The sequence below is a fragment of the Cynocephalus volans genome, chromosome 7, assembly GCF_027409185.1.
Source record: "Cynocephalus volans isolate mCynVol1 chromosome 7, mCynVol1.pri, whole genome shotgun sequence".
NCBI lineage: Eukaryota > Metazoa > Chordata > Mammalia > Dermoptera > Cynocephalidae > Cynocephalus > Cynocephalus volans.
In genome coordinates this window covers 155,628,369-155,653,433 of record NC_084466.1, presented here as the reverse complement: position 1 = coordinate 155,653,433, position 25,065 = coordinate 155,628,369, and the positions used below count along the sequence as shown (strand labels likewise).

The window sequence follows — 25,065 nt, the reverse complement described above, 5'->3', positions numbered from 1 at the left end:
CCTGGGGAATTACCTCCAGACGAAAGAACAATATTTTTGCTGGGCCATAGAATTTCTTGGGCATCCAGAGAACTCTTTCGACAGAAAAGAGTCAATTTATGTCAAGCTGAGCTGTAGGAGAACTTGAAAAGTGGTGAGGAATCTAGGATCTTAATCTCAGAGGAAAAGCACCTGGGAAGCTCAGACACGAGGCCTCTGTGCCCATCGCGTGTCACTGGCCAAATGCCCGAGGAGGGAAGAGAGGACGCTCCCCTCCGCAGTGCTGTGCTGTGGCAGCTGCAGGCGATCGCCGTGTCGTTAAAGATGTCCCGTTTTGGTAGAGCCAGGTAACCGGCAGTAGTTTGGGGGTACCAGGTTGCTAGGCAACAGCTTTCTCATGTCCTGGGAAGGCCATGACCACCTCCTTCCCCTTGTCCAAACATCTCTTTTTAGGTAAAGGCTACATTTAGAGAACTGATGACAATTTAGAATTTAGAGAACTGATGACAATTTAGGATTTTTATGCTAATCACTTGCATAAACCACTGACATGGTTGACATGTCCTTTGCTACATCTTGGCTGTTTTTCTTGTTGAATTGTGTGACAGTGTCAGGGTGACTTGACTACCGGCCCTTTACCGAAGTGGTGGAAGTTAAGGGTCTGTGGACTGCAGAGTTTAAATGTGATATCAAGCCTTGCTCCATCTTTACCTTCAAATTTCAAGTGCTAGTGATAAAAAAGCAATTACCTGTTATCTTTTGTTGGAAGAGATAGGCATCAAACCCACTTATGGTCCTCTTTATTTTTACTTTCCCGTGTTTGTTTAATCTTAGGTGTTCCTATTGTGGTACCCAGGAATTGGCAGGGTAGTGGTCGTCTTGCTGAGTCCAGCCCCTGGAAACTTCATGTTTTAGGGCTAACACAAAGGCCACTTGATCCAGCAACCCCAAGCCTCCTCGCCTGGCCAGGCCTCTTGCTGTGCAATTTTTCGGGGCTGCCTGTGAACAGGAGGCATTTTTACCACGCCCAGGCAGGGCTGCGAATGAAATCAAGAGCAATTTTGTCTGTAAATATGCAAATATAGCTTTGCTCACTGGTTTGTGGTGCACGGCCTTGGTGTTGAGAGCACAGGGGTAACACGTCTCATTTCCTGGAGGCCAGTGTAGCTTAGTGGGGAAGACTGGGTTTGGAGTCAGGCAGGTCTGGGTTTGAATTCCTGTCTCAGCTGTTGCTTAGCTGCTCTGCGTTTGTATTTCCTTTTCTTTGAAATGGGGATCACACTGCAATTGTGAGGATTATATGAGATAATCCGTCTGAGGTCCTCGTGCAGAGGTTAGGCACTCAGGAAACTTGAGCAATTTTGCTCTTTTCTGAAGTCTTGGACAAACGAAGGCTGACCGCTGAGAGCCTCAGCAGGGACAGTCTCGGGTGATGGTGCCAAGACCGGAGAACTGCCTCCTTACCCCACCCTGCCTCCTGCTACTACCACCCTGGCAGGCCCTCCCCCAAGTTCAAAGTAGTATGAAAAGCCCACATCCACAGAGGGGGACAGTCTATGTCCAGCAGAGGGACTGACTGTCCCAGACCAAGGAGGCCCAGAGTCCCATACAGCACACGGCTGCAGAGGCCCCTTTGGAAACATGCACATGGCAGGCCACCATCTCCTAGCCACATCCCTCCTGTAACCCCATGGCCCTTGATGGGGCTGTGCCTTTGTTCCACTCCAGTGGAAGAACACTTTGGTACAAATCAAGATTCTGCTCTGCCTGTCACATAATGATGGACTCTCTGCAGTGACGCTCAGATTGTTCTTGGGGAAGAGAAGCCACTGGCAGGGATCCTAGCGCTCACGCCTAATGTGGGCCTGAGCTGGCGAGCCCTGGAAGTTCAAGGGCAGCTGTGCTGCATACTATAGGGGTTTTTAGACTCATTGTTATTCACACTGTGTTCTGTAATGAGAATGTTCAGAAGGCAAAGGCCTGAGGAAAGCACTTCTCTGTCTCCTGGGAAAGAAATGGCCATATTTTTTCCACATTTATTTCCAACTAGAAAATTTAATACAAATTAAGGAAAAAATTATAATTTTGTTTGACTATATATTATATATTTGTAAAATGTGTATATATTTGTTTGACCATATATTTGTTTTGCTATATATCTATTCATATATATTTATTTGATATATGTACATGTTTTAAAATCTAAATCTCTGCTGCCATGGGTTTAAATTGTGAATGTTTTTCTCACGATTTCCTTCGCATCCAGGAATTTCAAACAATGCACTTGATTTATAGAAGTCTGAGCACAACTTCGTGCTTTACAATCTTGTAGCAGGAATTTATTAAAAATATAGCAATATATTTGGGGATCAGAGTGATAATATGTGGCTCTTCCCATGAGTGTGGTCTCGGTTGCTCTGAGCGAGCCACCGTGTCCTCAGCCCTTTCAAGGAGCAAGGGGGGAAGTGGCCCATTTCTGCTTCTGGGACAAAGTCACTAATGGGGTTATTGTGACCTCCACAGAGACTCACCGAAGTGCAGCCCCGACGGGGATATTGAGAGGCATTACCCTCTTTCCACGGCTCAGGTGCAAGGTGAATGGGAACTTAATGAGTGTCCAAATCACCAGCTGCTCTCCATTTCTTCAGCTTGCTGAGGGGGTAGGGGACACAGAATAAAGAAACACTGGAATTCATTTCTAGGAACTTTGACATGCTTACTAGAAAAATGGAGGTGCAGTGGACCCAGTGCCATATCACCTTCCTTCCTTTGGAAGTGGAAGAGAGATGTCGGAGAGCTGTCTCCACAGACATCATAGAAGAGCTGGATGTGCCTCCAATGACACTCCTAGGAAAGATGGGACCGTGTCTCCCAAACACTGCAGAGGCCTCTGTTTGGCAGAATACCTTCCAGATAAATCCTAAGGACTTAGAGAATTGGAGAGAAAGATGCCCAGTGACTACTGTAAGAACAGAAAATGAGATGGCAGGAAAGAGATGCCCAGAAATTCTCAAATGACAAGATCAGAGAAATAGATTGGGCACAAAATGCAGGAGTTCAGGAGCTCATATTGGAAGCATAGAGTATGAGCAGCTAAATGAACCGGAGTCTGGCTCAAGCAGGTAAGGCCCATAGTCTCAGCCTGGCTGTGCAAAGCAGAGGGCTTCTCAAAGGGACAGGATGACATTCCTCAGCCTGAGGGCATCCAGGGGACTGGCAGTTACAAAGGAGGGTAAGAAGAGAGGAAGACAGCAGGTGGCTGCCTCTCATACTGGATCCCTGAATTTCTTCCTCCTTTACTTTGTATGTACATACATCTCGGGGCTTCTGGTCTACTCTGGCCCACCTCCCACAGGGGTCTTGGTCCCAAAGGAAAGGTGCTGTCTGAACACTTTGGATTGAGTCCACCCCTGGAGACTCAGCGCTTGCAATTCAGCCCAGTTCAGCAAACACTTCATTAGCTCTTATACCTACTGGCAGCTGCCTCTGTAGTTTCTGCCACGCACCGAGCACTTGGCTGAGAGCTTCCCACGCAGTAAACAGCTCCATAATGGAGCGTGGTGCGTATCCTCATTTTGCCGACAGGAAGCAAGCTCCGAGAGGTTAACTTCACCGACATCAAAGTTGGTGTCAGGCCCTGCCATGTCTGAGCTCAGGATTAGGCAGTGAGGACGCTAAAGCAGCAGCTCCTGCCCCCACGAGGGCTACAATCCACGTGGGGAAGCAGCTGCCTGGTCACCACAGCGCCACCACGCAGGTGGAAATACAGAGCTCTTCTGTGCGCTGCACCATAGGCAATAAGACAGATGTCCCCTGAGTTTAAAGGGACTTCCTTCCCTGTTCAGAGGACTTAGGAAAGCTATCACTTTGACCTTAAGTTGTCAGGGCTGAAATCTGTACGATGTGGCTGGGAAGACATTTAAGCATAAGTATGTGCAGATATTATCTATGACACTAAGAGAACCCCAGAGATCACTGTTGGGAGTCCCGCTGGGCTTGTGTGAGGCTTGACAATATAGCAGTAAGCTTTTTTTTTTTTTAAGAGCACTTCTTCTGTGCTCACTTTTCATGTGAATCCAGAACCCACTTATTAGAGGTTGATCTGGGGTGAACCTACTTCAGTCAAGCCCAGTAAAGCCTCCAGGCCAAAGCTCAGACAGCCTGAGGGGGCTGTCTTCTCCCAGGTTTCTAGGGCCTAGAGAAGTGATGGAGAATGAGATAAAGATGCCTGCCACTGGGACGAGGGTCTCAGACCCCAGCTCCCATGGCCTATTGGAAGGTCACATGTGCAATGAAGAGGCAATGCCTGAGTATTTGGGACCATCCAAGAGGATCATCGTAAAGTTACCCTCCATAGGCAGATAGATCCACAGGTCAAGTTAGGGCACGGGAGGTTGGGATGGAATGAGATGGAAGGAAACCAAACTTAGCCCGGGCAGCCTGCAGGCACATCTGAGAAAGGTCAAAGTCCATCCTAACTCCAGAACCAAGTTGTGCAGGACCAGGGAGTTTGTTGCCCTGGATGTGGGGGGTGGGCTGCCTGAGTTTGCATGTCACACACAGCTGCCTGGCAACGAGCAAAATGTACTTTATTTCCAGCCCAATAAGGGCAGTTAAGTATTTAGAGCTTTATTTTATATTGTATTATTTGTCTTTTTATTGTTAATTTGAAAGGGTTATGTCTTAGTTCGTTTTCTTTTACTGTAACAGAATACCTGAGACTGGGTAATTTACAAAGAAAAGAAATTTATTTCTTACAGTTCTGGAGGCTGGGAAGTCCAAGGCTGAGGGGCCACATCTGGTCAGCTTCTGGTGGGGACTCTCTGCAGAGTCTGGAAGTGGCACAAGGCATCACATGGTGGGGGGCTGAGCATGTTAGCTCAGGTCTCTCTTTTCTTATAAAAGCCATCAGTACCATTGTGGAGGCCACACCCTAATGACTTTATCTAATTTGAATTACCTCCCAAAGATCCACCCTCCAAACAACATATAAATTTGGGGATTAAGTTTCCAACACATGAAATTTCGGAGACAGATTCAAACCACAGCAATTATATATCTTGGATATCTGTCCTTTGTCAGAGATATGGTCTGCAAATATTTTATCCCAGTCTGTGGCTCGTCTTCTCATTTTCTTAACAATTTTTCCCCATGAACAGAAATTTTTAACATTGATGAAGTCTGATTTATCTTTTTTTTTCTTTTTCTTTTATGGTGGTTACTTTCTGGGTGCTGCATAAGAAAACTTTGCCTACTTTTAATTCATGCAGATATTCTCCTCTGTTTTTTCTTAAAACTTTACAGTTTTAACTTTAGGCTTAGGTCTGTGACTCATCTCAAATTAATTTTTGTGAAGTGTGTGAGGTTAAGGTTGAGGTGCATTTTTCCCCAGGGGAATATTCATTGTTTTAGCGTCATTCTGCATGGCCAGAAGGAATTAATCCTGTTTATATATTGTTGGATCCTATCTGCTAATCTTTTCTTAAGAATTTTTGTGTCTGTGTCAGGGTTTCTCATCCTTGGAACTACTGAAATTTTGGGCCAGGCAGTTCTTTGCTGTGGAGGGCTGTTCTGTGCTTTGCAGGATGTTTACAACATCCTTGATTTCTGCCTAGTAGAGGCCAGTAGCACCCCCTGATGCCCACCCCCAAGTTGCAAAAACCAAAAGTGTCTCTAGATATTGTCAGATGTCTCCTGGGGACGAAATGACCCCATGTTGATAACCTTTAGTCTATGTTCCTGAAGGATATTTGGCCTGTAATTTTCTTTCTGTTTTTTTGGTAGTGTTTTTATCAGGTTTTGCTGCTAGGCTTATGTTGCCTCCTCTCAAGTTTTTGTAGCACTGGCATTAGGCTTCCTTAAATGTTTAGTAGAATTCATCTTTCCTATACGTGCTTGCACACTGCCTGGGCTGTGTTTGGTTATCTTCCATCTCATTCTATCCCAACTTCTCATTTTCCTGTCTCCAGTGAAATCATCCGTGCCTGGAGTTTTCTTTATGGGAAGGCTTTGGATAATGAGTCAATTTCTTTAATAGATATGGGGGGGGGGGGGGGTGGCTCTTAAGATTTTCTGTTTCATCTGGTGTCAATTTGGTAAGGTATATTTTTTTAAGCAATTTGTGTATTTTTTTCTAAGTTGTTGAACTTATTCACATAGAAGTTATTTATAATATTCTCTTAATATCCTTCTCATGTCTGTAGGCTCTTTAGAGACAACATCCTTTCCATTCCTAACGAGCCGTGTGTGTTTTAATTTTTTTCTGGATCACTCCTGCTGATTTTTTTTTCAAAGAACTAGCTTTGGACCTTGCTGATTTTTTTCTATCATTTGTTTGTTATCTGTTTCATTGACTTCTGCTCCTATTTTTATTTGCTATTTGTCATGTTAATGTGTGTACCTGTGTTGCATTCATTTTCACTGCTAGATAGTTGAATATTTCACAATTTATAAATTCTCCCATCAAAGAACATTTTGGTTTTTTTTTTCCAGTTTTTCTTTTTATATTGTTAAAAACAATGATGCTATGAACAGTCTTGCATAGCGCATATATGCAAGAGATACATACTGTATTTTATTTACTTTGATGCATTTTTTATAGTTTAATATATTTGAAATCAGAGTAAGTGTTAAGATTATGGCATTTAGAGTACAATGAGCAGCTTTTCTTTTTTATTAGTGATACATTAAAAAAGTGGTATGTCTCATATTTAATGGAGTGTTACATTTTGATGAAATATTGAAAATAAGAGCAGAACTGTTAGATTGCTGGGTATTTTTCATCTTCATATTCACCAGGTTATTTCTCACAATGACCATCAGTTTATGCTTACCAGTCACGCATGGGAGTTTCTGCTGCCTTTCTTGCCAATCTGGTAGGTGAAAAATGATCTCTCATTGTGATTTTATTTTGCATTTCTATATTTACTGATGAGGTTGAATCTCTTTTCAGTTGCTTAGTGACCATTTCCCTTTTGAAAAATGCCTGTTTTTTCTTTGCCTGTTTTTCCATTGGGCTGGTGGTCTTTCTTAAATTAACTTACAGGGGTCTTAAAATTAGTTTTGATACTAACCTTTTGTCTTTTATATGGGTTACAAGTATCTTTCCCTAATTTGTGGCTTGCCTTCTCCTTTTATGGAATCTATTGATAACCAGAAACTATTAAATTAAAAATAGTTAAATTTGTCAGCCATTTATTTAATAGTGTTTGCTTTGGGAACATTGTAAAGATATCTTTTTCAACCCAGGATTGTGAAAATATTAAATATTTTATCTTTTAAAAAGAGTTCTAAAGTTTTACCTTTTACATTTAAGTTTTTAGGTTATCTGGAGTTGATTTGCAGGTATGCTAAACAGTAGGGATTTAATCGTGGTTATTAAAATAATGCTAAATTGTCCCAGCATCATTTATTGTATCTTATGTTTTAATTTTGCTTTTTCTTGCATATATCGACTGATGTAAGGTGTCACCTCATTATTTTTCACATTTCCATATATGTAAGAGTCTCTTTTTGGGTTTCTTCTTCATTTTCCCCAGTCTGTTTTTGTTCATTTCTGTCCTAACACCTTACCTTTTTTCTCACCTTTATAATAAATTTTGACATATGATAGGGCAAATCCCTTGTAATTTGTATCTCTCTCTCTTCAAATGGCAGTCTTATTGCTGTTCCTGCCTAACCGGTTTTGACACACCCCCTGACACACACACAGAGGCTGCTGTCACCTGGCACCACAGAGAGTCCCATGTGAGCTGGGAATCAACAACCAGCTTATGCTGGAAGCCTCCCATGCCAGCTCATGGGAATGTTCTTTTAGAAAGACTTAAGAGTCTATCCTCCCAGATGAGGTTGGAATTGCTGAGCCCCTTCTGCAGATGAGGAAACCAAGAGGAGGTCAGTAACTCATTCAGGTCCCAGCGCTCATCCGTGGAGGAGCTGGCCTGGTGCGCCGGTCAGCTCAGTGTGTGTCCCCTGAGGAACGGCTGACCTCGCAACAGAACAGCATTTCTTGTGTTACCAGGTTCTCGTTTGCTCACGTGGGCTTTGCTACAGCTCTCCAGAGAGTTCTTGAGGCTGGCGGTTCAGCTCGGTCCTCCTCCAGGGCCACGTCCAGCTACACCCAGGGCCGCTGGACCTGTTTTTCATGCAGTAGGAGCTATAGTCTTGCTCTTTCCTCCCAAGCATGCTTCTCATCTACTTCTTTACCTTTTTTTTTTTTTTCCCCTAAATTAAATGTTGTCATGCTTCTAAAACTCCTCCAGATCGGCAAGCGTGATATCTGGAAGTGCACTTCTTGGTGTTTGCTCCTTTTATTTGCATTCCTGAGACCTGGTGGTCACGCTGCCAGGGGCTCTCAGGCACCTCTTGACTTCTGTGCCTCCTTACACATGGTGAGGAAGGGAGGGCTGTACTGGGGATGGCAGGAGAGCTGCAATTATTGGAGCTCATGCTTCACCTCTCTCTAAAGTTCAAGTTCATTAGTGAAACTTTCTTCATCTTGTCATTCTCATTTCTGGTCTCTGATGAGCTTGTACTTATTTTGCAATCAAGAGTAAAAATGTTGCATTATAATAACAACTAGCATCACTAACGTTTTTTTTAGAAAGCCAATCTGCATATAAGCTCCACGAGGGCAGAGATTTTTCTCCCTATTTTGCTCCTTGCTGTGTCTTTGGTGCCTGGCCCATGGTTGATGCTATATAAATATTTTCTGGATAAATTAAGAAATGAATTTTATTGGGTGCTTCCTGCATGTCAGATAGCATGCTATGGTCCCTGTGTCTTCTCTCTTAGTTTTCATAGCAATCTAGTGAAATAGATATCATGATCCCCATTGTTCAGATGGGGAAACTGAGGCATAGAGAGCTTAGGTGACTTGTCTAAGTCACAAACTGTGTAAGTGGTCAAGCTAGATTTAAGCTCATATCTGTGGGATGCCAAAGAACATTCTCTTAGCCTCCATGTGGTAATGCCTCTATCACTGAAGTTACCTAGATAAAAGATGCTGCTCTATGGGAATCTGAGAATCACTGCTGTTTCTTCCACTCATTGGTGGGGGTGAAAAGGCAACATTAAGCATCTTTCTTCTAGAGCTCCTATGAAAAGACAAATAACACAATTTAAAAATGAGTAAAGGGTCTGAATAGTGGGAAATGGTATGGAGGTTCCTCAAACAATTGCAGATAGATCTACCATATGACCCAGCTATCCCACTGCTGGGAATATACCCAGAGGAATGGAAATCATCAGGTCGAAGGTATACCTGTTCCCCAGTGTTCATCGCAGCACTCTTTACAATAGCCAAGAGTTGGAACCAGCCCAAATATCCATCATCAGATGAGTGGATACGGAAAATGTGGTACATCTACACAATGGAATACTACTCAGCTATAAAAACGAATGAAATACTGCCATTTGCAACAACATGGATGGACCTTGAGAGAATTATATTAAGTGAAACAAGTCAAGCACAGAAAGAGAAATACCACATGTTCTCACTTATTGGTGGGAGCTAAAAATTAATATATAAATTCACACACACACACAAAAAAAAAAAAATGGGGGGGGAGGAAGAAGATATAACAACTACAGTTCCTTGAAGTTGATACGACAAGCAAACAGAAAGGACATTGTTGGGTGGGAGGGAGGAGAGGGAGGAGGGAGAGAGGTTTTGGTAAGGGGCAACAATAATCAACCACATTGTATATCGACAAAATAAAATTAAGAAAAAAATAAATAAATAAATAAATAAAAGGGTCTGAATAGACATTTCTCCAAAGAAGAAGTACAAATGGCCAACAAACACATGAAAAAATGCTCAACATCATTAGTCACCAGGGAAATGCAAATCAAAACCACAGTGAGATGCACTTCGCACCCACTAGGATGGCTATAATAAAAAAGATGGGCAATAACAAGTGTTGGCAAGGATGGGGGAAAATGAAACCCTCATACCTCACTAGCAGGAATGTAAAATGATGCAGTCACCTTGGAAAACAGTTTGGTAATTCCTCAAAAAGATAAACATGGAGTTACCATACAGCTCAGCAATTCCACTCGTAGATACATAGCCACGAAAATGGAAAATGTATGTTCACACAAAAACTTATGCATAAATGCTCATAGTAGCATTAGTCACTATAACCCCAAAGTGGAAACAACCCAATGTCCATCAGCTGATGAGAAGATGCACAATATGTGGTCTGTCCATACAAAGGAATATTACTCGGCCATGAAAAGGAATGAAATACTTATAGGTACTACAACATGGATGGACTTTTTAAACATGATGCTAAGTGAAAGAAGCCAGATGCAAAGGCTACATATTGTATGATTCCACTTATGTAAAATGTCCAGAATAGGCAAATCCAGAGAGAGAAAGTATATTAGTGGTTGCCAGGGACTGGGGTGAGGAAGTCATGGGGAATGACTGCTAATAGGTATGGGGCTTCTTTTGGAGAAGAGGAAAATGTTCTGGAATTAGTGATGATGGTTGCACAACTTTGGGAATATACAAAAGTCACTGAATTGTACACTTTAAAAGGGTAAACTTTATGGTATGTGAATTATCTCAATAAACCTGCTATTTTAAAAAATAATAAATTGCAGAGAGAGTAAACAGCTTGACCCAGCGAAAAGGGGTGTGGATAGAAGAGAACTAGACTAGCAAAGATCTGAGGCTTTTATTAGACTTGATTGACTGAGCCTAACTCTGCCGCTTCCTGCCTGGGGCTTCTCTGGAAAGTCCTTTTCTGAGCCTCTGTTTCCTTTTCTGCATTGTGGCAGGTGTGGACTAGCTGATATTTAAGGTGGCTTTGGATTCTTAAGTGCCTACCCATTTGGGGAACAGTTTCCTGGTACTTGCCTGCTCTGCAGCAGGAGGCAATAGGAGAGGACAGGGAGTGTGAGGATCTTTGCTCCATTAAACAACAACACAAACAAAAAGCCGAAGAACTTAATACCAAAAACACGCCAGGGGAGAACAGCAACTGTGTTCTAATTGTCTTGCACAGCTGAGACGCGGTTGGAGATGTCTGTGGAGAGGCCACTTTGGTTTTCTAAGTAGGGATATGGGCTAATGGCAGTGGTGTGGGCGACACCTCCCAGTCTGGATTTTTCCTTTAATGCTGGGCTCTCAGATCTGGTCGAGTGACAGCGGCTCTCTCCCCAGCCCCCTGATGTGCAGTGTGTGGCTAATGGCTCTCATAATGAGAGATTAACAACTTGGAGCTTCCAGATGCTGCACCAACCTCGTGTGTCCAGCTCATGGCAGAGCCTGTGATCTTCTCTGCAGGGTCCTACTCCAGGCTGCAGACAGAGCGCTCCAGCCAATTCAGCCAAGAAACAAAGCTCTGCACAGTCCCACACCCAGGAGTCACGTTGCTCCTCGGGGAGGAGAGGAAATGTATCCTGACATCTTACGAAAATATTTTTGGGTCTTGTTTACATAATGAACCCTGAGCTGACAGGTTCTTTTGGTCTCACTAAAGTGTGTGACTTTGCAGCTGGGCCGAATGTGGCTCCAGGTCCTCTTGTGCGGGAGGTTTCAAAGACGTCCCATTTTTCCTTGTGCGTTGGGTGTTCTCCAGCCCTGAACTGAAAGCAAATCATCTACCCTTGCTCATCCTACAGAAAGTAGCCGGGGTAATGAGTCCGGCCATTGGCTCCTGCTGCAGCTTGGATCTCACTTAGGCAGAAGCGGAGGACGGGGTCTCTTTTTGGCCACTGTTGTTCACAGCAGAGCCCCAATTTTCTGCCCCCCACCTGCAAGGGCAGAAATGGTCACCTCTAAAACCAAATCACTCCCTGATTTCCTTTTTCTGTTTTGTGTTTTACTTGTTTGTTTGTTTTTGATGGCTGGCCAGGGCAAGGATCGGAACCCTTGACCTTGGTGTTGTAACCCCATGCTGTGACCAGCTGAGCTAACCAGCCAGCCCGGGTCCGTGACTTTCAGTCTGTGTAACAATGATGCTTGTTCAGTGAGCTTGATGAAGAGCATGCACAATGATGCCGCTTTCCATTTAACGAAGGAAGTGAGCCGAAGTGGAGATTGCGCTCTCACACACACCCTCCCTCAAATGTCCCCAGCAACTCATGGCCCAGCCATGGCAGGACAAGACCCCGTGGCAGAGCCAGACGGTCTGTGGAGGCCATGCAGGCCCATGCACACTCTTTGTGTCACAGGAGGGGAAGCTGAGCCCCGGAGGGGGGCCACCTGCTCCAGGTCACAGCTGAGTGGCCAGGTGGGATCTGGAACCTGGTGTTCTTGCTGCCTGTCGAACTCTTCCCAGCATATCATGCTGTGTCCTTTTAAGGCCAAATGAATGGAGGCACAGTTCTCTCTCAGCCTCTCCTACTGCGCCTCCCCACGGCCCAATCCCCTGCCCTCTGCTTACTGAGGCTTCACGCTCCTGGGGATCCCAGCAGAGCTCCTGTTTCCCCACCCAGGCCTCGGTTCTCTCTGGCCTGGGCTGCCCCCCCAGCTCCGTGGAGTCTTTTCTGAGAGGGGAATGCATTCCTCTCTTTCATGTGGAAGTCCATGTTGAAGGTGTTTGGGTTATGTGACAGAAACCACCGGTGCTCACCTGCTTACATCTGTCAAGGTCTTTTGCTTTGTTAATTTTTATTGAATCAAAATTGATTATACATATTTTGGGGGTTCAACATTGAGATATGTTGATCAAATCAATATTACTAGCATATATATTGTTACAAATGGTAATTATTCTTTATGCCCCTTGTCCAATCTCTCCCCAACCCCCTCTCCCTTCCTCCCCCCACCTCTGATAACCCTAGATTTCTTCTCTCCCTCTGAAAGAATAATGGTTACTCTGTTGATTTGGTGCCTAGATGATCTGTCCAATGCTGAGAAGTGTGATCAGGTCCCCCAATATTATTGTAGAGCAGATGCTGCTTCTGTCACTCTGGAATGGGCTTTGTGGAGAGAGATGTCCTCTTCTTTTCTTTATCTGTGCCGGTGACTCTCCTTGTGTCAATGTACTCCAGTGGCTGGCAGACCATCTGCGTGGTGGTTGTGGCATCTAGCTGCTTTCGCAGCAGCCATGGTTATTGTGGTGGCTGTGGAGGGTCACCCACATGGAGGTGATGTTTTTGGCATGCTCCTTGGTGATGGTGGTGTGCCTGGTTGTGGGGAGTGTCTGGTCCTGGGCTCCATGCCTTGGGTCCCCAGGCAGGCCCTGAGGCACTGGCATGGTGTGTTTGGTTGTGGGAGGGGGTTCTGGTCCCTGGATCCATGCTTCAGGTCCCCATATGGGCCCCAAGGTGCTGACACAGTGTGCCTGGTTGTGGGAGGGGTGGACAAGTCCCCTTCTCCATGCCTTGGGTCTGTCGAGGTCTTAAAATGAGACCCCTGCTCCTGTTTCCCCTTCCCTGTGTGTACAGTTAGGAAGGAAGGAAAAGAGAATTTTTAAAAGATGGCTTAAGATTATTACTAAGATTATCTATCCGTGTATCTAATCTCTTTGCTTCATCTACCTCCGAAAATACTACATAATAGGACCAGGACAGATCACAGAACGAAAAGCAAAAGACAATCCATAAGAAAGAGCTGGGGCTCAGACAGATATTTGTACATCTGTGTTCACAGCAGCATGAGTCACAATAGCCAAAAGGCAGAAGCAGCCCAAGTGTCCACTGACTGATGGATGCATAGACAAAATGTGGTGCACACAATGGAATAGTATTCAGCCTTAACAGGGAAGGAAATTCTAACGTGCTACAACATGTACAAACCCCGAAGACATTATGCTAAGCAGAATCAGCCAGTCAAAAAGGACAGATAGTGTATGATTCCACTCATGTGAGGTCCCTAGAATAGTCAAATTCATAGGGACAGAAAGTAGAAGAGTGACTTTCAGGAGGTAGATGAGGCAGTAATGGGGAATTAATGTTTAATGGGTGCAGAGCGTCAGATTTGCAAGAGGAAAGAGTTCTGGGGATGGGTTTTGGTGGTGGTTGCACAGCATTATGAACGTATTTAATACCAATGAACTGCACACTTAGAAATGATTAAGATGCTGAATTTTATATGTATTTAACCACAATTGAAAAAAGTAAGACAACCCATAAGAGAAAATGATCAAATCCACTTTGCATTGAAAAATCTCTCTCTATGTGCCTCATTCCCCCATTAGGCTGTGAGTCCTTCAAGGACAGGGACTCCTGTGCTCCCTTCACTGCTGCCCCAGCACCTAACTCAGTACCCCAACAGGTTACACTCTCACTAAATGTTTGCTGGCACGATGACCCTGATGGCACCCACATGAGCAGACAAGCAGTTCACAGTGTGCTTTCACATGCACTATTGTGTTTGGTTGGCCCTCACAGTCCTCAAGGCTAGTGGCCTTACCCCGTTCCTCAGGAGAGACCCACACTCCAGCCTCCTGGGAGCAGAGCTGGGGTGCTCCATCCTGCATGCCAAGGGCCAGAGGGTATGTGTGTCAGACTCCAGGGGTCTCAGACTCAGTTAGAGCCCACCTGACTACAATGCAGTGGACAGTCCTTTAGAACATCTTTATTACACACCATAACTTTCTGAGAGATGGACATTGTGCGTAAGACAGGGGATAGTAATAACATGCTCCATTTTCTTCTGAGGGCCCATTATGTGACAGCACTGTGCCGAGCCCATGAAAACCTTTATTTACCTCAGTTAGTAACTCCCAGCCTGACAAAGCTTATGCCAGGATTCCTCTTGTACAGAAACAAACAGGGGCCTGGCGGTTATGCATTTCCTCCAAGGTGACACCATGAGAACGTGGTAGCACCAAGTGTCACCCGGGCCACATGCCAACACCTCAGGCCTCTCCATTTCTACCTTTTCTACAGGTGCAGAGATGATCGATATTGCTAACTCTCAGCTTTAGGCAAGTTACTTAAATGGAGGTCAGCCTCCTCATCTGCAAAGTGGGGATGATACTAGTGCACCCCTCAGAAGGCCATCCTGAGCGCTAAAGGACATAATTGTACAGTGCTTAGTGATGAGTGTCTCGCTGTCACTATGAAATCCATTCTAGCCATTATGATGTGGTAGTGACACTGACCAGACGCAAAGGACGTTAGGATTATCCAGCGAAATTTGCACTGGTCTCATGTTTAGGATGCTGCTTTCAGAGGCACTGTCCATTTGTATAATAACCCGTTGTCAATGTGTTCTCCCGGGGGTAACATGGCTCTCCTTGTAGAACAGTGAGTTTCGCTTGAAAGGCAGCAAGGTCTGCAATGTCTCACGTCTCTCCTTTGGCCTTGACTGCTGGAAACTCACCCTTAAAATGGGATCATCGGTGCCAATGCCACCTTTAGCCCAGGAATATTTCCTCAATGATTTCTCTAGCTCATTTCTTGCTTTTTTTTTTTCTTTAATCACCATTTTACCAGTTTTTAACTGTGTTGTTAATTATAAGCTACCTCCAATTTGATTGGGTATAAATTATAAGACAATGTTTATTATACTTTAGTGTCAAAGATGTTTTATTAAATTGTACAAAAACCAATCCTTCCTGTAATAGCTTGCATGGTGAACAGACTGTGGTATTGCTCAGTTTTCCAGATAAACCAGTCTGCAAAAATTGCTAACAAGTAGGTGAAACAGATTAACACTGTGATGTTATCTAGATATGTTTTAATGCTAAGGAAACTTTTATTTGTTTATTTTATTGGTTATGAATATTCATGGGGTATAAAGCTGACCATCACCACTTGTGCCCAAGATGTGATAGCCAGATCAATACTGACAGCATGCATATTATCACAAATTGTAATTATTCTCCGAGTCCCCTACCCAATTAATCCCTGACCTCCCTCCCCCCTCCCTCCACCCACCCCACTCCGTAGGTGTGTTCTCTCCCTCTGCAAGTCCAACGCACCACTGCGGCCTTTCTTTCCTTCCATCTTTCTCTCTTAGCTCCCACTTATGAGTGAGCACATGCAGTATTTTTCCCTCTGTGCTTGGCTTATTTCACTTGACCTAAGTTTCTCCAAGCTCACCCATGCTGTTGTGAATGGCAGAATTTCATTCTTTTTCATGGTAGAGTAGTATTCCATTTTGTATATATGCCACATTTTCCTTATCCAGTCGTCCAAATGGACATTTGGTACAACCACTATGGAAAACAGTATGGAGGTCTCTGAGACAACTAGAGATAGATCTACCACATGATCCAGCAATCCCACTGCTGGGTATATACCCAAAGGAATGGAGATCATCATGTTGAAGGGACACCTGTGCTTGCATGTTCATCGCAGCTCTATTTACAATAGCCAAGATAAAGAAACTTTTAAACACACCAAAACGCTGCTTGGCAAGGGAACCAGCATCATAGAAATAAGTGAAAAATAAAAAAATACTGAGGAGTTGGCGAGAAAGAGGAGAAATGTGTATCTGACTGTAGGCAGTGGATGAGATAGTTCTTTGTCTCCTATCTAACAGTTGTCTGCAGAAAACTTTTGAATAATGCTCATGCAACTTGTTTTACTTGTCAAAGAAGCCTCAGATATAAACATCAAAGTGCTGATTGCTGCTCCTGCTGACAAGAAACAGCACCGAGGGGGACTCACGCCCTCGCCTGGTTGCCATGTAAACATTCCGGTGACTTCACATGGAGAGAGCTTTCAGGTTCTTTCACCCGGGTCCACGGAAGGTTGGGAGCCTGACTCATTCCGAGAGTAGTTACAGACATAAACTGTGGCCATTTTTCTTTTATGGAGCCAAACACATCCTTATCATTAAAAGACCTTTGAAATGTAGGAAAATGGCTTTGAAACGTCAGTGGAATATGATCAGACTGTCTGAGGAAGGTATGTTCTGATTTTGCACCCCAGATGTAACCCTTACCTAAACATAAAATAATTTGTTCATTTAGTTCACACTCAGTGAGCGTCCTCAGTCGACTAGGCACCGTGCGAGTCACTGGGGGCAAGGAGGTGAAGCTGATGTCCTCTAAAGACTTGGGCCAGTTTGACGAGATGACTCATGAGCAAATAATTACAGGGCAGTGTAATAAGGACATATGAATACGCCTGTGGAGGGACACTGTTATGGGTTGAATTGTGTTCCCCAAAAAAGATGTGCTCAAGGTCTAAGCCCTGATACCTGTGAACGTGACCTTATTTGGAAACAGAGCCTTTGCAGATGTGATCAAGTTAAAATGAGTCACACTGGATTAGGGTGGGCCCTAAATCCAATGACTGGTGTCCTTCTAAGGAGAAAGAGATTTGGAGGCATGTCCGCACAGGGGAGATGGTCATGTGAAGACAGAGGCAGGGATCGGAGTGAGACAGCCACAGCCAAGGAACGCCAAGGATTGCCGGCCACCCCCAGATGCTGAGAGGGGCTGGAGGGATTCTTTCCAGCATGATTTTGCCCACACCTTGGTTTCAAACTTCTGGCCTCCAGAACTGTGAGAGAATAGACTCCTGTTGTTTTAAGCCACTCAGTCTGTGGTAATTTGCTATGGCAGCCCTAGGACATGAATACAGCCACCAATCCAGCTTAGGGGGTGTGTGGGGTAGGGGCAGACCAGGAGGCCCTGCTAACGGGAGGTGATCTTGAGCTGAGTTAGGAGTTAGCCCAGTGTGAAAGCTGGGAAGGCAGAACTCATGATCAAAGGTGCAGAGACATTCAAGCTGGCCACCTCTGGGAAGTGGAAGTGGGCTTGTTTTAAGGATTCCTATTCCAAACACATCTGCTCAGGTTTTTATGTATTTCCCAGGTCCTGTTTGCGGGGAGAAATGTGTCCCTTACATTAGAGTTTTAAGGGAGCTTATGGCCGCCACAAAGTCACAAACTGGCGATGTCAAGGGGATTTGGCAGAACCTACCAGGAGACGAAGCTGGGCGGGGTCACCAGCTTGATTGTGGCCTTGCCGAGACCAGGCAGCAGTAGAGGGAGATTCAACTGATGCCATTAGGAAGAGCCTATTTCACCTGATAAAACTGGCCTTGGCCTTCAGGTGGGCTTTGGAGGTGCGGGGGAGGGAGGGGACGGATCGAGGTCCTCCATTTCTATCGCGGGTGATGGGAGGACGTGGCCGCTTGCCGAGGTGATGGACACAGAGGAGGAAGAAGAAGGAAGGAGAGGTGGTTGGTTCCCTTTTGAAAGATCCATTGGGGATGACTCAGAGGCAGGGGCTGTGAGGGCTGGTGCTCGCGGAGCAGATCTGGGCCCTTCCTGGGCCAGACTGATCCACACAGGTTTGGTAAGAGGGCACGAGGGAGGGCAGAGGGGGCAAGAACAGAGCTGACAAAGGTGGGACACAGTAGCCAAGAGGTAGAAGGACTGAGACCACGTTGTTCCAGAAGTCAAAGCGGGGAAGACTCTCCAGAGGAACTGGGTGGTCGGTCGGTCAGGAGCGTCAGATCCCACAGAGATCATTCTCTCTCAGCAACATCTGTTTCAAAATATAAAAAAGTATTGTTAAAGGCATGTGAAGATTCAGAGTGAACCTTGACTCCTGGAAGATGAGAAATGAGGGAAGGCAGTTAAAATGCAGGAGGTGGGGGTGTGAGCGCCCGCCTCCACCTCTGCGGGGAGTGCTGTGGATAGGGGACAGGGATGCTCACCACCCAGGCCAGCGGCCCGCGCCCGTCATCTGCACATCACATTGACGGGTCGATTTGTTAGGCAGCGCATGCTGGTGCCTGTCTGCTACTTTTGAGGGGACAGCTCAAGCAGTCCTGGGCGACAGGCGGGACTGTGTGTGATTCTCTAGCCGTGTCCTGGACTTCACCTGATAGGCTACTTGCTACTCCCCAAATGTGCTGCGTTTTCCTCCTTTCCACTTGACCTGAAACCACTTCCACCTTTCCCTTTGACCTCTGCGTGGGCTGTACCTCCTTCTCTCTACCTCCTTCTACTTTTGCCTAAATCCCACCCACCTGAAAAGGCCATGTCAAGTGTCCCCTCCCTCCTCCAACTTTTCCTGTTTCCCTCAGCTGACAGGGCTTTTCTGTGGCTTATTGGGGCCAGGGATCAAACTGTGACTTCCTCCTGGGGTCTCAGGGAGGAGAGAGCATCTCTCCTGCTATTGTCTCTCAGCCCAGGACCCCGCACAGCCTGGGAGCTGCATAAGTTCCTGCCCAGTTGCATGCCATTGTGGAAGTGCACACCTCCTCCAGGGAGGATACCTGGATTCCGGAGGGCCAGGCTCAGGGCCTCACAGTGCTCGGTTAGTCTCACTCCTGATGGTTGTGGCCACTGGGAAGGGACTCAAAGTGAGAAGGAGTTTTGGAGCTGTGGCTCAGGCTGATCGAGGCTGGTGCAAATAGAATCCTTCCCATCATCTTAGGAAAGCACTTGGCACATGCTGATGAGTGACACATACCCTGGGCCACAGAGGACCAGCATGCTAGGCACAGACAGAACTGATTCCTCAACCAGCAGTGACAATGAGCGGTGCGTTGGGCTGGTTTTTAATTAGTCTTGAGATAAAAGTCAGCATGCTGGCTTTCGTGATGGTTTTATTCTAGCTGAAGCCATTGGTGAGAAACTTCATTGAGATCCCCATGTCCACAAATTAGGTGTGGTGTTTCTAAAAGTTAAGGGGGGTATTTGAATCAAAGCATCATGGTTCCCTTCTGGGACTTCAGACTCACCATCTGTAACCAACAAGTGATGACCAACAAGTGATCCTGGACTTGGCCTACATTGAATGTCCTGGACGGCTTGCACAGATGGCTGCACCCCACGGTTGCTCATGCAGTATGTCTGCGGGTCCATAGGTGGGACCCGAGGACGTGCATTTCTAACAAGTTTCTGGTTGCTGCTGCTGCTGGCTCAGGGGCCGTACTATGCAAGGCCCTTCTGGCCCTGAGGCACGGATTGAGGATGTGTGGGAGTGCACGGGTGGCTTCCGGAAAGTACTCATAAGAGATTGAGGAGGCCTGATGGGCCAGGGAGAAGGGCCCAGCAAGGATGTCATCTCAGGTCAAGTCTGGCCTTTGCCTTCTGCCCTGGAGCATGAACAAGAGTTGTCCTGGCCTTTTATATTCCAAAAAGTCACGACTGGCTTTACCCCAGCAGGAAGGACCATTCTCAGAGAAGAGTGGAGCTAGGAGCCGTTGACAGCTACCCACTGCCCGACAGCTGGGGGATGGAGCAGCTCCCAGGAAAGGGGAACTGGGCAGGACACAAGCAGTGTTGATTCCACGTTCTAATTTCATAAATGGGGAAACTGGGATCAAAGAGGTTAATTATGCAAAACCACCCAACTAGAATTGAGCCGGGCTGCTGCTCTCCAGAGACAAAGCCTGTCTAGCACGTGTCCTGCGGTTGCTCAGGCCTGCACACCTCTGCCAGTTCCTTTTAACCAGGGCAACTTCTTGATGCAGTTTCAACTTTACAGTTTTTGTAGATTCACATACATTTTTTTTAAATGTTGCAGTCACATGGTTCACAGGCTTTTGATTCTTTTCTTTTGATAAACACTAGATTGTAAGTACTGTCCCACATTGCTATGTAGACTTTATGTTTATTATTTTAAAGGTGCTACATTCCATCCAATATGCCTCAGTTTCCCCAGCTAGTCTGCTGCGGGTGGCATAATGGTTCCCCCAAAGATGTCCATGTCCATATCCCTGGAACCTATGAATATGTATGTTACCTTACATTGCAAAAGGGACTTTGCAGGTGTGATGAAGTTAACAACCTTGAGATGGGGACATTATCCTGAATTATGTAGCTGGGCTCCATCTAATCCAAAGGTCTTTTAAAGAGGGAGGCAGGAGGATCAGAGTCAGAAAAGGAGATGTGATGACAGACCACAGGTTGGAGTGATGTGGGGTTGTGAGCCAAGCCGTGCAGGTGGCTGCTAGAAGCTGGAAAAGGCCCGAAAAGGTGCTCTTCCCTTGAGACTTCAGAAAGGAACATAGTCCTGCCAATACCTTGACTTGAGCTCAGTGAGACCAGGTTGGACTTCTGACTTCCAGAACTGCAGGTGAATACATTTGTGTTGTTTAAGCTCCGTGTGTGGTCATTTGTTGCAGTAGCCGCAGGAAACTCATACACATCCTCTGCTCATCTGGTCATAGCTGTTCTCTCTCCTCCCTGCTAGAGATGAGGCACCTCACAGTAGCTAGTGTTGATCCAGTAGTGAGTGTTTATTGGATGGTGTTATGTTCTGAGCATTGATTGTTCTAAGTTCTAGTTAGTTACGTCCCTTGATCTTTTTCAGTAAGCCTATGAACAGGCACCGTCATCATCTCCATTTCACCGTGAGGAATCAAGGCACGCTGAGTAACTTGCACAAAAGCCGTGCACGTAGCCAGTGGTGGGATTCAGGGCCCTGGGCCTCTGTGGTCTGATTCCAGGGGCTTCCTGACTGTTGACGCCACAGTGCTAGTGACCACCCGGGCCACAAAGAGGACTGCCTTGCTCCTGCTCATTAACAGTTGTAACTGGTGCCATTTATCAAACTCCACACCTGCCCAAGTGCTTGGCGTATGGTAACCTCAGTGCATGGAGGGCAAGGCTGCACATTTGCAGGAGGTGTCGTTGTCTGCATTTTATGGATGAAAAAACTCAGGGAGTGTTCACAGCTCGTCCATTGCCTGGGGCCAAGCTGGACTCAGACTCAGACCTGTCTGGCCCCAAATCCTGCACTAATTGCAAAGTTCTTAATCACAAATGATTCCACACAACCAGAGCCAGGTGGCTTCTTTCTTCATCAGACTGATCATTAGTTCATCTCGATACATCAGTGCTGCCCAGGAATCCATGAGGCCTTTCACTTCATGAAAGGTAATCTGTGCACATAGTCTCGGGTGACTATCTCTGTCACTCAATAGCAGTCATAAATGGAGGCATAGCCACAGCTCTGGGTTAGAGCTGATGGAGTCTCTTTGTCACCTAAGGGCAAGATGAGACATAGCCAGCCTTTGGATGGGTCGGGGGTGGCCCTTGAAATCCCCTCAAGCAATGTCCTAACCTCTTTGAAAATCTGTCAAACTTGAAGAAACTGTAGCATATCATTTTCTCCATAAGATGCTTTAAATTTTACCTAGGATTTTTCATAAGCCCTTCTGATGAGTTGGTAAGGACAGGACTGTAATTTAGAGAACTACTCTCTTAAATCTCTTCGTTCTCATCACCAGAACTAGCAGTTGGGAACCATTCATTATAGGCTTTGGAAAATCACTTTTCCTAGACTATCTTCATTGTGGAGGCAAAATTGTTACTCTGGGCTTGCTCACTGGCTGCCACTTTTAAGCCGTCTTACTGGTTTGATTCACATTCCTGCATTAGTGACATGACAGAGGTCACTGCTGGAGACCCAAGAGCCTGCAGCATAAAGGTTGTCTCAGTCTGCCAAAGGCCCCAGGCCGACTTGGTAGTGCTACTTGCTTGCATCTGAAGGTGCTTTCTCCTCAAGCGTGCTTCTACCGGGACCCCAGGAGGTGTGCAAGGTAGGTTTGGTGGATGAGGAAATTCAGGCTGGAGGTGGTCTACAGACTTGTCCATCTTTATCAAGCAAGTGAATTCTCCAATGCTGGGTCCACTGCTTTGTGCACTTGGACCTGAAGATATTCTTAGCTGTCCTCATGTAAATGCTCGTGGAGAGGAACATAGAGAGGATTTCACACACAGCGTTCATAATATTATCACAAATTATCCTCAGATATTCTAAAACAGTTTTAATATCCATGTCTGAGCCATCCATTGCTCTCCAACAATGGTTGCATTAAGAGGTTGGGTGAAAGTCGGTTTTGTATTTCAGCCTGTCAACGCTGGTGGTGTTGGGAAATCTATGCAGGTGACTCTCTCTTCTGCTGGGTGTAAACTCAGGACACTGGTGAATGTTGATAGGGCTAAATTTGTTCACTTATTACTCAGTCTAAAGAGCATAAACAACTGTGTGGAAGAAGGAATCCTGCAGCCTAAGAAACTAAATAATAGTGAACTCAGAGCGCCTAACTGGAGGGTGTGGAATAAGTGAGAGAAATGGACAGGGTTTTATTGTGGGTGGGGATATAGTGAGTTCACTATTGGCTAGTAGGTAAGTAGGTGACATTAAATTTTATAGTAGAGTTACATATTTCATTTTATCCTTTCGTATACTAAAAAGTAGCAATATTATCTCTTTTTGCCTAGGATTACGGGACAACCACTGCAGTACCAATGATCAAATTTCTCTTAAAAATCTCCAGTCTCATGTTACAGAGAGGAAATCTGACTTCACCGAGGTAACATATATTTCTATCTTCCAGAGGAGGCAGCAAAATGTTTGCAACGATAAAACATAATCACTGGCCTACTTGTAATGTGATTGCATTTTATTTTGTTTAGACAAAAAATGAATTAATGCAGCAGAAAATCCAACCACTAATGACTAAAACTTGTTACGTGAAAGTATGCATGATATATCTAGTTATTCTTTTATAATCTTCACCAACAATTGCAAGTTTGCAGTATTATAGGATAATAAGGTGATTGATCTCAATTTTAAACCAAAATTAATCTGCTGGGGTGAAGAGATTATGCCATATATGTTTTGAAGTTGGGGGAGAGCTATTTTGAAATCTCAAACAAGCTAGTATAGGTTGTAATAACTGCAAAAAGTGTCAGTGGTCTGAAATAGGGAAGAAAATTAGAGTTCATATTTATAAAATGAAATGTTGCAGATTCTAGGGGACAAAGAACTCAGTACATAATGGTTAAAATGCTGACTTATCACATCTCACACTCTGTCTAATTGACTGACTCATTAAATCCTTCCTCTAGCCCCTGGAGGTAGGTAACATTATACCTATTTTGCAGATGAAAAAACTAAAGCTTCAGTAGGTGACTTGCCCCAAATCTCACAGCTTGTAAGCTGTCTAGCTCCTGAGTTTCTGTTTTTAATTTGCTCTAAAGAACTGTTGTAGAAGAAGGCTCATTCCAGTTAACAGACCTCACAGTATGGCCTTTTTCACCTTAAAAAATTGTCTAAGGTGTTACAGTTTACAAGTCATCTGCTGTCTGTCACAAATGGATATTCGGCCACCAACTTTTGTAATTCTAAGAGAGGGTGGAATTATAACAACTCATCTTTCATAATGGATTAAAGTACAAAGGTATCTGTTAAAAGTATTTTTCTCCCAAGTGCTTGTCTTAGGTATTACTTTGATTTAGTTCTCCATTTAATAAAGCTTAACATTTCCTTCAGAGAACCCACCCCCCCCAGGCCCAAAGTCCCACAAAATGAAGAAAGGATGCGATTTTGGGTCCTGAAATTCACTCACTAGTATCTAAAGCCCTTTCTATGTGGAAGCACCAAGCTCACGGGTGCAAGAGGTAAAGATACGTGGCTAAAATTAATTCATTCCCTGGGAGCAGAACCCCAGCAGAAGCCCCAGTTGCAGGAGGAAAGATAGTAGGAGAGGTAGTGGACCAGTCAAAGCCCCCCCAGGAGGAGATGCCCGTCAGGAGAGATGCTGCTGAGGTCGAGTGCCCCATCCTTTTAAGAAAGATGACAACTGGTGATCTTTCCCATCTGTTTTTCACATTGAGCTGATGAATCTCTGCATTTGCCTGTCAATGTCCACATTAATCAGAGTTTGATCATTAATGATGATGTAGATCTTCAGAGCCATGTGACCGGATCCCTGTAACACACCCACGCACTCACACATGCACACTCACCCTCGGTCATTATCTGTGGTGGAGTTAAACAAGTCTCTAAACATCTGCTCTGGAATGATCTGCATCATCTAATTTGGTCGGTAGTGTGACTTTCAGATTTCCCTCCCAACCTTGAGCTTTCAGAGCTTGCTCCTGGGTGTGTGTTGCAGGCTGCTGTAAGATGATGAAACACACCAGTGGATACCCTGCCTTTGTGACTGCCGTAAATCTCTGCCTCTCCTCCAGAGCCTGCACAAGATTGATCATTTGCCTTCCCAAAGGCGTCAAAGCTGTAGCGATGATATGAAGGCTCCTCTTCTGCCAAGTGATTATTTAAAACGAGTGAAATATGGTACAGAGTTCTCTTCTTAAAAAAAAAAAGTTTAAATTTTCCCAATAATAAAAGTAATGGCAAACCCATGTAGAAACTTAGGAAAATGCAGAAACATATAAATAAGAAAATATTTATATAT

The 25,065-nt window shown here is 45.0% G+C and overlaps 1 protein-coding gene across 1 annotated transcript in view; it reads left to right on the top strand.

The window, feature by feature from the left end:
- The window catches only part of C7H10orf90 (chromosome 7 C10orf90 homolog), a 223,576-nt gene that overhangs the window by 123,944 nt on the left and 74,567 nt on the right, over positions 1-25,065 (top strand). The window contains 1 exon segment of the mRNA XM_063103500.1: positions 23,084-23,175. Within this exon segment, the coding sequence (XP_062959570.1) occupies positions 23,084-23,175 (92 nt within the window).